The sequence below is a fragment of the Mustela nigripes genome, chromosome 9 (genome assembly GCF_022355385.1).
Source record: "Mustela nigripes isolate SB6536 chromosome 9, MUSNIG.SB6536, whole genome shotgun sequence".
NCBI lineage: Eukaryota > Metazoa > Chordata > Mammalia > Carnivora > Mustelidae > Mustela > Mustela nigripes.
Window position 1 is genome coordinate 74,924,734 of NC_081565.1, and position 14,458 is coordinate 74,939,191.

The following is a 14,458-nucleotide window of genomic DNA, read 5'->3' on the forward strand; positions in this document are numbered from 1 at the left end:
CGAGGGTGCACCTTGTGACCGACCCTTGTGATTTTCTTGAAATTTCCCCTGAGCTGCTTCCCTACGTGATGTTTACAGCATCGAGGGTTAGGAGGCCCACAGACTGGCCCCGCGGTACAGAGGACGCCTTTTGTCGGGTTTGCGGAATTCCCAGAGGGAGGGTTAGGCAGGCGGCTGCGCCCCTCCGGAGAGAAAACTGCGTTACTGCAAGCTCGCGCCAGTCGCCGGGGTTGCCGCGGTACACAGGAGCCTGCTTCCTCGGCGCTCGCATTCCCGCAGAACTTCAGACCGCGGTCAGGCGCGCTGGGGCAGACGAGGGCCGTTTCCCGCAGACAGTTAAACCCTCTACGAAGCGCTGATCTGGAGCTGGAATTTTGGAACTTTGATAAACGTGTAAAGAACGAATGGATGACGAATGACCATCGAGCTCGCGGTTGCCAAGAAGCTGAAGAACGTCTGTGACGTCAGGATCGTCACAAAAAGGAGGAGGGGGAAAGAAACTCTCGGGATGGTCCGAGAACGGTATTTGCACAGCCAACAAGATGAAAGACGAACTCCGGCCACCGCTTCCAGCGCCCGGAGCCCCCAGAGAAGCCCAGGAGCGGCGCTTCCGGGACCACGGCTGGGGGCGGGGCCACGCAGGGGCGGGGCTACGGAAGCCGAGCGGGCTCCGAGGTCTCTGGCGGAGGAAGTGTGCGCAGGCCTGCGGCGCTGGGCGGGCTCAAGCCCTTCCCCGCGGACCCACGGCGCTCCCACCCACGTCCGCATTTATATTCGCCGTCGCCGGGTTCCGGGGCGGACGCAGGGTTTTAGTCGCTAGGCGTTCTGTGTTGGTTCAGTGCGGTGAGGCGTGTCGTCGGGCGCCTGCTGGCCGGTTGAGCGCCTGCCCTCCGGGCCGCCCGCGCGGGTATTCGGGCATCAGCCCAGCTCCTGCTCGTGTTCCCCGTCTGGTCCGGGGTTTCCGGGCACCGCTTCGACGGCGGCTTCGCCGGACCTGCAGACCGGGTCGCAGCCCGAGCCCCAAGCGGACGGAGTCATGAGGCACCTGCCGTATTTCTGCCGCGGCCAGGTGGTGCGGGGCTTCGGCCGCGGCTCCAAGCAGCTGGGCATCCCCACAGGTGAGCGCCGGAGGTCGCGGGGCCCCCTCTCCCCGCCTCGGCTCCCGGGCTTGGGTCCAGTGGGACGTCAGACGCGGGACTTGGGGCTGCCGGCAGAGGTGACGCCCTTCCCTTCGCTCGGTTCTTGCTTCGTTGAGCCGGAGGACCTTTGGTCAGATTGAGGAAGCCGTCCTTACCCACGCTCGGGGGTTACCGGGGGTCGGGCTGCAGCGGGGGTGAGGGCAGAAAGCCGAGCTGAGTTTCGGGATCCCCCTTTCCCGCCTCTTTATCCAACCAAGCTAGCGCTGCCAGGCATGGCACGCGTCATCCCCATTAGGAAACGTAATGTTGAACCAGATTGGTTTTAAAATCTCCAATTTTTTTGTTCTCTTTGTATGTCTGGTTAGCAACTGGATGAGAATCAGGTATCTTTTTTGGTCTGTCTACATCGGTTTCAGTAGTCAGGACCTGACTGTGTGAGTAATTCATTCTTAAAAATACATACCAGGGTTGTCGCTGGTCTTTGAGTTTGGGACCTAGCCGTGTTTATTTTGAAAATAAGAATCGTTTGAAGAGCTTCTGAACCTCCTTAAGAAAGACCAGGTCTGGGTAGGGGTGGGGGGAATAAACACAACACACAGCTGTTCATGCACCTGTTTTCATCTACTTCAAGAGTGTGTATGTCGGTGTTTTTGGTTTTTGGAGAGTTGTATACATTTAATTGTTCTTAACCTTGCCACATGAAGAGGAGGAAAAAAGCCCATGCCAGACTATAGAACGGTGGGATTCGTAGTCATAGGCAGGATTCCAGGAAACTTAAGAGCGGAATGATGTAGGTTAGCCTTCGTGCGATTTTTATAAATATTTGCTATGAAACTGTTAACACTCAGAATATTTATTTCTGTTATTTAGCTAACTTTCCGGAACAAGTAGTTGATAATCTTCCAGCCGATGTATCCACTGGCATTTATTATGGCTGGGCCAGTGTTGGAAGTGGAGACGTTCATAAGATGGTGGTGAGCATAGGATGGAACCCATACTACAAGAATACAAAAAAGTCTATGGTAAGCATTATATTTAGGACTGTCTCTGGAAACGGGGTAGTAATTTAACGTAATGCTCGGTTTTAGATGCACATAGAAATCATCAGTGGTACTCAACATAGTCCAAATTACTAGAATTTTTGGCAGTTTTCTTGAAGGATTTTCCAGTGAAGTGTTGAGTTACTGTTTGGATTAACTCTTCATCCTTTGACTTTCAAAGTGAATCTCTTACAAAATAAAGTGAGTCCCTTGTCAAAGGGGGAGTATAATTGGATTGTGCTTTCTGATCATTCTGTTAATCTCTGCCTTTTCATTGGAAAGTTCAGTCCATTTACATTTAAGCTAATGACCAATAAGGAGGGACTTCTCCCATTTTGCTGTTTTCTATAGGCCTTACAGCTTTTTTGTCTGTTATTTCTTCCATTACTACCTTTTGTTTAATTTTTTTTTTTATAGTGACACATTTTGATTCCTTTATTTCCTTTTGTGTCTTTTCTATAGGATTTGTGTATGTGTGCTTGTGGTTACCGCGAGGAGTGCATGTGACTTTCTACAGTTATAAAATCTATTTTGGATTTATGACAGTTTAATAGTACATAAAAACTCACAAATTACATCCATATACGTTGTGTGCCCAATAAAAACAGTAATATGTTTTATGCATTTATTTTTTAAATCACATAGAAAATAAAAAGTGGAGTTTTAAGCCATAATTGCAATATTAATTTTCATAGCTGTCCATGTATACCAGGGGCACCTGGTAGCTCAGTGGGTTGAACATCCAACTCTTGATTTCGGCTCAGGTCATGATGTCAACATGGTGAGATCGAGTACCTTGTCAGCTCTGTGCTGGGCAAGGAGTCTGCTTCAGATTCTCTATTTCCCTCTTCTACATTCCCCCTTAAAAAAACAAACGAATTACTTAAGAGCATGTTTGAGAGATGAAGTTGCGCTTGCTACAGTTAATATGGTTCCTTCACCCTTTAATTACTTGCTCACGCTGCTGAGATAGAACTGCTTACTCCATAGATGGTGCTGTCTAATAAAATTGCAAGGTGATGCTTTTTTTTTCCCCCCTCTTAAACTACTTGGAAGGTGTACCCTTCTGTTCTTTTCGCAGTACCCATGCCACTTAAGAGCTTAATATGCTAGATAGGGCTGGATCTTGATCAGGTTAAGTGTGTGGAAAAACAGAGTAGATCTAAATTTAGTCCTTGAAGAGTTTGCAGAAGCGTGTCACAGTTGGAAAACCATAGGGCTAAGTTCTGGTACAAACTGTAGAAATGGCCCAGAATTGCTTAACATTGTGTTCAGGATTTCTTGCTTTTGAGTATTAAGGATGTGGGAATTATTTGGAATAGATAAGGAAAAGAACTACTGAGAGAATACAAAATCATTTTCTGTAGATGGGGAGGAAATGAAAAGGAGAGGGAAAGCTATTCTATGACAAATTTCAGGTAACAGGACTATGACTGTAGCAAGCCCAAGTCCTGCCAGAATTAGAAGAAACTCAGTTTTCTATTGGTAGGAGGTTCATACTTTTCAGGTTTTATTTTTTTCTTTGGTTGCCAATATCGGACATCTATGATGTGCCTGTTTCAGTCTTTTCCCCTTTAAAAAAAAAAAATGGATTGGTTCTTTTAATTAACTTTAAAAGTTCTTATTATGTCCGAGATCTGATTGCTTTGTTGTCGTATGTATTGCAAATATTGTTGCCTTCTCTATTGGTTTTTTTTTTGTTTGTTGTAATGGTGTGGTGTCTTTGAAGAACAGAGTTTCTTAATGCTAATATAATCTAATTCATCATTTCTCTTAATGGTTAGTGCCTTTTAATAGCCCATCTAAGGAAACCTTGCCTACTCTAGGTCATTCCGATACTCTTCTTCGTTTTCTTCTAAGAACTTGGCTTAAACTTTTCTCATCAAATTGGTTTTTGAGTATGGGGCAAAGTAAGGGTCAAAATTAATTTTTTCCCATATGGATATTGAGTCTGCCCATTTATTGAAATACCATTTTTTTCATGACCGTGCTGCACTGTCACCTTGATCATAAACCCTGTGACTTTATATGTGTGAGTCTAAAATGTACTCATACAGACTTGGTTTCCTAGTCTGTCTTTGGGTCATTATCACATTGTCTTTATTTCTATAGCTTTTATAATAGGTCTTGCTATCTAACTGTGTAAGTCCTCTACTTCTGTTTTCAAGATTTTGGAGGGATAATTTCAACCTTCCACATTTCCTTACAAATTTTGGAATCACTTGATACTTTCCATCATTAAAAAAGCAAAAAAAACACTAGGATTTTGACAGGGGTGGCATGAAATATGTAGGTGAATTTAGGAAGAGTAGACATCTTTACCATTTTTCTTGGTGATGTTTTGTAAGGATCAGTGTTGATGTTTCTGTTTTAAGTATCACTTCATGTATTAGATTTTCTAAAGTCCTGCACAAAATATGCCTCTGTCTCTTAAGTTTCACGTTTCTAGATGGTTTAAAGTTCTCTGCATCCACCCTAGCCCAGTCTCTAGAATTTGGATTGCAGATTATCATCTACCTCCTCCACCGTTTTGCTTCAACCTGTCCTGTACCCATTTGTCAACATCATTCCTTGATCAGGATCCTACATTGGCTCTTCTGCCTGCATGTCCATCTTCAGCTCTGCCTAACCCTCACACGTTTCCGTAACATGGTGTGTGTCACAGACATATGGATCCTGATTAACCTTAGAAATGGTTCTTTTAATAGTAACATCTCTTAACACTTTGCTCCTTACTTGGCAGTGTCTCGACATGGGTGTTTGTTTTTGCTTTTTATGGGTTTTTTTGCCTTGATAAGACTTAATCACTTTGCATGTTAGTTTTTTTAAGGATTTTATTTAAAAATAAAAGCAATCTCTGCCAGTGTGGGTGCACCCAATGTGGGGCTCAAACTCAAACCCTGAAATCAAGTTGTGTGCTCCACCAACTGAGCCAACTAGGCACCCCTGCATGTTAGTTTGTGTTTTTTTTTTAAAGATTTGATTTGAGAGAGAAGGAGCACAGAGGGAGATTGAAAGGAAGAAGCAGACTCCATGCTGAGCAGAGAGCCCAACATGAGGCTCCATCCCAGGAGCCCAAGATCATGACCTGAGCTGAAGGCAGATGCTTAACCAACTCAGCCACCCAGGTGCCCCCCCAACTTTTGTTTTTGTTTTTGTTTTTTTTTGTTTTTTTAGTATACAAACAGCAAATCATACCAGATTTGTGGTATAACATCTGCCTTACTTAGTTATAATGTTTATATGTAAGGTCAGGGGCAGGAACAGAACTGATGAAAGAATTTGGGAAAAAACTGCACTTAGATTTTAACCTGTCTTTAAAATTTTATTAAGGGTTGCAGCAGCTCTTTCTGCCCAGGAGTCCTGTCCCCATGCTTTAATAAAATCACCTTTTTGCACTAAAAAAATAAATAAATAAATAAATAAAATCAAAATAAAATTTATTAAGGGTTGATTGTTACATTTAAGTTATGCCCACCATAAATGTGGAGATATATTTCAAATTTCAGATACTCTGTAATTTCATGGTAATCTTTTTCACGTTTCTTAATTCTAGGAAACTCATATCATGCATACCTTCAAAGAGGACTTTTATGGGGAGATCCTCAATGTGGCCATTCTTGGCTACCTAAGACCGGAAAAGAACTTTGATTCTTTAGGTAAGTTGTGCTTAGGTCTTCTGAAGTATTACTGCAGCTATTTCTGCTGCTTCTCCCAGTAACAGCATGGCAGGAGAGAGAACATTCGAGCATTTATTCTATGCCTTACATGTTTCACTTCCACCAAAACATATGAGGAATTCTTTTGCCCCTTTCACAGGTGAGGAAATTGGCAGAGAGGGGTTAAGTAATTTGCGTAGGGTCACATCAGTATGTGGTGGGGCCTAGATTCAAACCCACCAGGCTGGCTGCTTCTCTCCCAACAGTGTGAAGTTAGTGAAATCTTTTTCCTTCTCATATTTTAAGGAATAAGTGAGAATGAATACTGAGAGGAGTAATCGTTGCTTTGCAGTGCTTGACGTGTAAGAAACTAAATCGGTACTTGAAGCAAGTGGTATCAAGTATGTTAGTATAGTGTGGCTGTTTCAGTTCTACTGTAGAATTTGATAAATGTGGATACCGAAGAGGCTTGATCATGAGTATTTGTTCCATTTGGTATTTGTGACATAGCTTCGTGCTAATGCCCTTCTCTAAGAAATTGCAAGAAGATCAGGTACGTCTTTTGTAGACCATTGACTTTTACTTAAGTCTGGAAGAAGGGATGAAACAAACATTTACTGTGTAGCTGCTCTGTGCTAAAGACACTGCCAGCCTGCGGGTTTTTAGGAGTCCGAGCAAAGGGGTAGTAAGAGTGTAGCAGCAGTTTTTCATCGTTTCCCTGTTCTGTTTTCTCTGCAGAGTCCCTTATTTCAGCAATTCAAGCTGATATTGAGGAAGCTAAGAAACGACTAGATTTACCAGAACATTTGAAATTCAAAGAAGACAATTTCTTCCAGGTTCCTAAAGGCAAAATAATGAATGGCCACTGATAAAAAAAAAAAATCACCTTATTCTTATTTATTCATTTACTGTTTTCTAATATTTTACTGCTCACAACTTCTCTGTCATTATATTTTGAAAATCAGACATTTTCTTACAGCTGTGAATTAGTTTAAACAGTACAGTGTCTTTACCACGTTATGTTTCAACCATTCAAATCAAACCCATCATGCTATAGTACTAAAGTGATTCATTTTAAAGATCAGGATTCTTTTTGATGTAATATGTTGATTAAAATGTACCACTAGAAAGGTCTTAAGTGTCTTAAAATGGAAATGAAAATGTATATAAGTATGGGTAAAAAGGCAAGTCATGAGATTTGAGAACTAGTAATTCTCATGGTGCCCACTAGTACATATATACTTGTGTAGTGTGTACTGCTCAGTAGGGCAAGCTTAGCAAAGTAAATGTATTCAACAGAGGTGTGAGAGTTGATTATAAACCGAAGGGGAAAAATCCAGACTTTATATTTTTGATATTTTGTGCATTAATATATTGTTGCCAACATGTAGACATGTGAATTTTTTTTTTTCTCTTGTGTGAAGTTTCATTGTGGTTAGTCATTTCCTTTATGAGGTCAGATCATTGCTTTGTGTTCATTTTGTTTTACAGCTGCCTCAGTTCTAACTGGTCTAGATTCCCTCTCATCATTTGTTTGTTTCCCTCCTGAAGCAGTAAAATGAGTGCTTTTCTAATCTCTAGCTCTCATTTTTGTGTTGTATGACACTTCTCCGTTTTAAGAGCAGATGTTCAGTATTTTTCTTAACTTTGGTTCTTTTCCCTTGGAAAATTGTCCATGTCTTTTTTTTTTTCCTATCCCATTTAGAATGCCCTACAACTAACTGTTCATTTAGACAAAAGATTGCATCTATATCTACCATTCCATCCCTTCACTATATAAAGTGATTAAGTGCATACCTGTATTGCATTTTAGGAAAAATACACCAAAACTTCATTAGGTTTCCTCAAGTTTAACTGAGCACACAACCGTTCATTTATATATACCAGTTTCTTAAATAACACAAAACATTTGTTTTTCCCCCTGGGGAAACCATTTAAGAGCCAATTAAATTATGAAAGTTATTTATTTTTAATGTAATTACATATTCCTGAGCAAATGTAAACTGTTGGAGCTGTGTACGCACAATGTAATTCAATGCTAAACAGTGCTTGTAGCTTGGGGGAAAGGCATTAATAATTAGGTTTTAGTTACATAATCCTCATACTATGCATTTTTTCTTCCTCCTGACAAATAATTTTCGGCTACTTGAGACTCTGATTTGGCAGAAAGTTGAAATTGGGTATTTAGGAGATTAAGATTACAGATTGTTTGGGCCTCTGAAACAGTACGTGGCATTATTGTTCACTTAAGCACCAGATTTGGAGTGGGGAAGGAGAGCAGAAGTATGAAGAAGGTCATTTTAAAAGTAACTCGTTATAAATCATTTTCCCTGATCTGCATAGAGAACAGATTTTAAGAAAAATAAAAGTATTTGGAAAAACACCTGAAACATCCAGAGAAAGGGGAAGCATGGATATCTTTAGCTGGATTGTGTTTTGCTTTTTGTTTTATGAATTTACAGCAAACAAGATTGTATGTGACTTTCTTTTATAAAAAGATTGAGAAAATATAATTTAACGTTAGAGATGCTATACTTGAAAGAAGCCACAGTTATTAGTGGCTTTAGAAAGCAAAAATAAAAACAGACATGGAAAGTGTAAAAACAGGTTTGTGTTTGAATAGCCCGCTGCTAATTATGTCCTCATTAAATGTGTGAAGTTTGATATTGTCACCTTACAATTTGAAAATCGTATATTGTGAGGTGTAAGAGCCAATAGTGTCTACACTTCTTAAAGTTTTATATTAAGTATGTATTATAAGAAATGGCAGTAGTACCATTTTTGATTAATCTGATTTCAGGCCTTGAAATAAATCTTATCTAAGTGATGTTTCTTCCCCCGTGTCAGTTTGTCTGTGTGTAGGTTCCTCATTGGCCGCCTGGCGGTCCCTTGCGGGTGTTTTTGAGGGCCTGACTGGCGAGATGCCGCTGGAGGGGGAACCTGCGTGCATAATAGTTCTAGAACCAGGGGCTTTGCCTCGACAAGCCCCTATTGATGCCTGCAGCACAGGTTTATTGGGAGAGCATTCTGTTCTTTTTTTTTTTCTTTTAAGATTTTATTTATTTATTTAGAGAGCGCAAGCTGGGAGAGGGGCAGAAAGAGAAAATCTCAAGCATACTCCACGCTGAGTCCAGAACCAGACACGGGGCTGGATCCCACAGCCCTGAGATCACGACCTGAGCCGAGATCAAGGGTCAGATGCTTAACCCACCTGAGCCTCCCAGGTGCCCCAGTTCATAGGGTGTCAGTTCTCAAAAGCCTACTTTCTGAGGGTGAGGGTCCCCATTATATTTTTAGTCCTAAGAGCCGGAGGAATAGAAGTCTGAGTTCCCTTCCATAACTCCTGCTCCAAAACAGGATTCTGCTGTCTTGGTGACTAGAGTCCCTCAGAACTCCCGCTTGTGTCTAGTGTATGCGGGGACACACACGTGTTCTTCCCGCGCTCCTCTCCAGTGCTGGGGACCGTGGGGGCTCACGCGTTGGCAGCTACGGCTGCTGTTGTAACAGCTGGGATCAGGGAGACGTAAGCCGGAAGATTGCTTAGAACTTGGGAGGACCATTTTGCTTTCCTGGTAAAAGTGCCAGCCTTTTCCTGTCTCCCCATCCCCCTGCCCCACTCCCCTGACTTGGGAAATGGATGTGAGGCTGACAGAGGAGATCCAGTCTGACCGTCAGAGACCGAGATGGGAAATAAATGTGCCCCGCAAAGAGATGCCATCAGAAGCAAGAGCAGAAACGAATTCTAGGACCAGCTCTACCATGACAGGTAGAAGGATTATCAGATAGAATTTGAAATGACTTTAATATGTGTAAAGAAATGAGTGTTAAAAACTGGTAAAATAAGGGTCAATAATAATTGGGTAGAGAGAAGTTAGGTGAGGGATGACGAAATAAAGGGGATTAAGAGAGGTACAAGCTTTCAGTTCTAGGATAAGTCACAGAGATGGAAAGTATAGCGCAGGGAATATACTTAAGGTCTGATTACAGATGGTGACTGCACTTAATGGTGGAGAGCACTAGTAATGTACAGAATTGTTGAATCAGTCAGTGTGATGTACACCTGAAACTAATGTAACACCATATATTAAGTAAATTCATTATAGCTTTATTAGGGTATGATTGACAACAAATTGCACATATTTGAATTTTATGACTTGGTAAGTTGATATATGGATACACAGGTAAAATCAATGTCAGGAGAATAAATACCACACCCCCTCCCAATAAAACCTGGGGAGGATAGGCATGGATTTAAAGTGGTTATTCTTATCTTCAAATCTGGAGTGTCCAGGTGAATTTATGTGTTTACTCTTTTAGTTGAAGTTGTAGATGATTGCAAGATGCCAGCACTGGATGGGAAGTTAATTTTTTGTGCCCGCCTCCCCAAATTCACATGTTGAAGTCTTAGCACCCAGTGTGTGAGCAGGTGGGACCTTTGCCGGGGGTAGAGCTGTCATGAATGGGCTTGCCCTTAGAAAAAGTTACTCCAGAGAACTTTTCGTTCTTTCTGCCATGTGAGGACGAGGACGCAAGGAGAAGTCAGCAGTCTGCGACCCAGGAAGCATCTCACCAGAGCGTAACCATGTTGGCTCAGACTTCCAGCCTCCAGAACTGTGAGAAATAAGTTTCTGTTCTCTATAAGTCACTCAGTCTTGGGGTATTTTGTTATAGAAGCCTGGACAGAGGAACCCTGGTGTGAAGCTTAAAATAGAGGGCCTCCTCCTCCCCTGTTCTCTCCCTTCCCGTTACCCCCCCCCCCCCCCCCCCCCCCCCCCCCCCCCCCCCCCCCCCCCCCGTCTCCCGCTCTCTCTCATCTAATCAAAACAGACGTGAGCCGTTGGGTTGGGAGTGAATAAGGTACAAAAGCATCACCTATAAAATACTTGTAAATTTTTGCTTTGGAACTAGATTTGAGTTGTCAAACTGCCGTCCTCCAGATTAGTCTTGATCCGTTTCCTAAGATCAGCGCTGAAAACCAGTACCAGTTCCATGGGTCACCCAGGACGGGGAGAGCAGAGCTGCTGGAGGGTGTGGGGAACGGGTGCGTGCCAGTCCCTGTACGGAGTCTTAAGCACTCACAATTGCTGTCTGTGGGAGAGCCTCATCTTAGGAAACACTTAGGTGGTCAGCAAGCGTGGCCAATAGGCAGGTAGAAAAGTCAAAACTACCCATGAACACTTCTTAGCTTTAAATTGCTAAAGCCTGGGTTTTTTTGAAGCTCAAACCTAAAATTTAATTCTTTTATGTTACTTTGCATCTTGGCCAGGGCCACCTCCTGGGACAGTAGAAGCCTTGGTTGATTTCGAACAGGCAAGGATAACTAAACAAAAGGAATCTTTCTATTCTCACTCATGCTCTTGGCCAGTGAGTCTTTCTTATAGTTGAATTCTCTTAAGTTAAATCCAAGTATTATATAACTGCACTGTATGATCTTCTGTGTTTCCCACAGCAGACCCAGCCTTTTATGTTAACCGTTTTGCTTAGGAATCTAACTGGTTGCAAGTAACAAAAAGGAACCTGGCTGATTTAAGCAGGAGGTGAAGTTACTTAGAAGACTGATGGGTTACTCAGGGTGGACAGGAAAGCTGGACGCTGGGTAAGATGGAGCTGGGTAAAGATGGAGCAGAACCGGGGTCAAAATCACATGAGAGCTGGTTCCTCGAGGACAGTGCCACTGCTGCAGAGCGAGTGTGCCCCAGCTTCCCAGCAAGCACCAGCGGAGCCTCGGTCACGTAGCTGGCCCGGATGGCCCAAGACTCATCTTTCTGTGATTTAACAATTTTTTTTTGAAGTTTTTATTTAAGTAGCCTCTGCACCTGGGTGGCTCAGTTAATTAATCTCTACACTCAGCATGGGGCTCAAACTCACGACCCTGACACCCAAGATGGAGTGTCAGCCACTCCAGCCAGCCGGACGTCCCAATCTTTCTGTGATTATCATCTGATTGGCCGAGCTTCGGTCACGTGTTAGTGGAAAAGGGTAGGCTGGAAAACTGTGTACCTATTTAAGCTCCTGCAGAGAGAGGCACTTTTTCTTTTTTTTTTTTTTTTTTATTTATTCATTTGACAGAAATAGATCACAAGTAGGCAGAGAGGCAGGCAGAGAGAGAGAGAGAGAGAGGGAAGCAGGCTCCCCACTGAGCAGAGAGCCCGATGCGGGACTCGATCCCAGGACCCCGAGATCATGACCTGAGCCGAAGGCAGCGACTCAACCCACTGAGCCACCCAGGTGCCCCGAGAGGCACTTTTTCCATCAAGGCTGATGCAGTGGGAAGTGAATTCTCTAAACATAAAAGACAAGTCTCCACTTGCATTATCTAACTTGGAAGGAAACGATCTGAGTACCTGCCAATCGTCCTCTGCTGCACCCATCCCCAGATTATCATGTTCCAGAGAGACTGATAAACACCCTTTTTTTTTTTTTTTTAAGATTTTAGAGAGAAAGCACTACACGCATGCGCGCGTTAGCAGGGGCAGAGAGAGAGAGGAAGAAGCTCAAGCAGATCCCGCACTGAGCACAGTGAGCCTGATGTGGGGCTCAATTCCACGACCCCACGACCCCAAAATCATGACCTGAGCCAAAACCAAGGGCTGGATGCTTAACTGACTGCACCACTGCCGTGCTCCTAGAACCTGTTGTTTCTTTTATATAAAGGAAAAAAATACATGATCTGTAGTGTTTCCACTTTTATCTTGATTTGCAGGAAGCCTGGGGCTAGTGTTCCTCTCAGTAGTGATACTTTTGGGAACCCGGATTTTCAGAGTGTTCTTGGAAGAGCCCTAGAGCTTCCTGGAGGTGCACCAGGGGCTGGGCCACCAAGGGGATCTCTGCCCTCCTCTCCTCCCTTGACGGTAGTACTTTGAACTTCTACCTCTGTGGTTTACATTCGAAGAAAGGCCTCCGTGGCTAAGAAATGCTTCAACGAATGCTTGGATGGACCAGCTCACTTGCGCCTCCTCCCTCAAGGCCCACTTTCTCTTTTACAATGTCAATTTCATTTGGGGCACATACCAGATGGCGCCAGTAAGCACTCTTCTGGAAGCTGGTGGATAGAAGTCCTAGAAGAGTCACACTCCCTGTGGGGCACTGAGAAGATTCCCTGGTGTGGGTTCTGCTTGGATCCCTGTAAACAAATACCTGCTGCTAACAGAGTCACTTGTGGGAAGTCCAAGTTCATCTCAGGGTCCCTTTAGGCTTCTGAGAACTCAAAAAACATTTTCTCCGGCTGCCTGGGACGTTGTTTTGCTTGCAGATTTGCTGGAATTTCAAGTTTATTAAAGGTTCTCCAACCAGTACAGACTTCTGTCAAATGAAATTTTTTGTTTTGTTTTCAACTCTCTCCCAAACCCAACAAAACTTAATACTACTATCCTGAGATTTCCACCATATTTCAAAACTAGCACATTCCCTGGCCCGGAGCCCGACAAGCTAGACCTGTTCTCTACCGTTTCCTGCAGAACTCGTTTAAGTACTTCTTTCCAAGTTTTAGAAGATGGAAGGAAGTGTTATCTTGGATTCCCTGCCCTTGAAAGTTTCTTCATTCCTGTTTCCAGTCTTGCAAAAGGATGGATAATAATGAAATACCTATTCCTGCCATAGCTTCACTACACTGAGGATATCTTGGGTTTTCTTAAGAGCATGGTTTTAAAAGTCAAACATCGAGGGCCACCTGGGTGGCTCAGTGGACTAAAGCCTCTGCCTTCGGCTCAGGTCATGATCTCAGGGTCCTGGGATCGAGCCCCACATCGGGCTCTCTGCTCAGCAGGGAGCCTGCTTCCCCCTCTCTCTGCCTGCCTCTCTGCCTACTTGTGATCTCTCTCTGTGTGTGTCAAATAAATAGATTTTTAAAAAATTAAAAAAAAAAAAGTCAAACATCGATAACTGGGTACACATCGAGCATTCAGAATAAGAGTAAGGATCCTGTGTTTCACCATAGTCAAAATATGAGTGGTTACATTCCCTCTACTGACCAGAGGTGAATTTGAACTGTTGTAGCAATAGGAGTTCAGTGTACTTTTCCTTACTTGATTTCAACATTCTTCGCAATAAGTCTGAGCCGTCTTAGTTAGATATTGTTGCCATACTTCAAATAAAGAAATGAAAACATCAACTAAGTCCAACTCAAGCTGTGTAGGAAGAAAGTTTCAGAGTTGTTGGAGTCCAACCCATTTCAAGAGGGAAGCAGTCTTCGCTTAGGGCTTAGCCCTATGGGAGTTGTGTACGTGGGGCCCTGGGAACTGTGGGTGGTGGGCAGGAACAATCCCCCGGTCTACCGGCCAAGCAGCTTTGGCACAACATGGCAGCTCATTCTTTGCTTGGCTCTTGCTTTGCCAAGCTAGACTGTTTCAGGCACAGAATAGAGTTAGCAAAATTAAGATCAAACTTTTAATCAAGACAGCAAAAAGGAAGAAAGTTGACAAACACATAAGCATTAACTCAATTGGCACATTGTGGATAGGAGGGAGGTCTCTGAGTCTGGAGGAAAAGGGTTGTGCCAGGGGTCCTGGTCCCAGACCACACCAGGAGGGTTGACTCATGTTAGGGCAGAGTATCCGGACTTTAGCCTTCAGCCCCCCACCCCCAGCAAGCGGCTCAGGCTACCTCTGGCTATTTCACTGAC

At 43.5% G+C, this 14,458-nt stretch overlaps 1 protein-coding gene across 1 annotated transcript; it reads left to right on the forward strand.

The window, feature by feature from the left end:
- Positions 1 to 848: 848 nt before the first annotated feature.
- RFK (riboflavin kinase) lies at positions 849 to 8,665 on the forward strand. The gene is made up of 4 exons (XM_059411832.1): positions 849 to 1,118; positions 2,010 to 2,161; positions 5,736 to 5,838; positions 6,577 to 8,665. The coding sequence occupies exons 1-4, from the start codon at positions 1,037 to 1,039 to the stop codon at positions 6,705 to 6,707; spliced, it is 468 nt and encodes a 155-aa protein (XP_059267815.1). The 5' UTR covers positions 849 to 1,036; the 3' UTR covers positions 6,708 to 8,665.
- Positions 8,666 to 14,458: the final 5,793 nt, after the last annotated feature.

Bases quoted from the DNA above. Each gene is read 5' to 3' on its own strand.
- RFK (XM_059411832.1), top strand. From the start codon at position 1,037: ATGAGGCACCTGCCGTATTTCTGCCGCGGCCAGGTGGTGCGGGGCTTC. The intron at 2,162-5,735 runs GTAAGCATTATA...TCTTAATTCTAG, and splicing joins AGAATACAAAAAAGTCTATG to GAAACTCATATCATGCATAC. The intron at 5,839-6,576 runs GTAAGTTGTGCT...TTTTCTCTGCAG, and splicing joins AAAGAACTTTGATTCTTTAG to AGTCCCTTATTTCAGCAATT.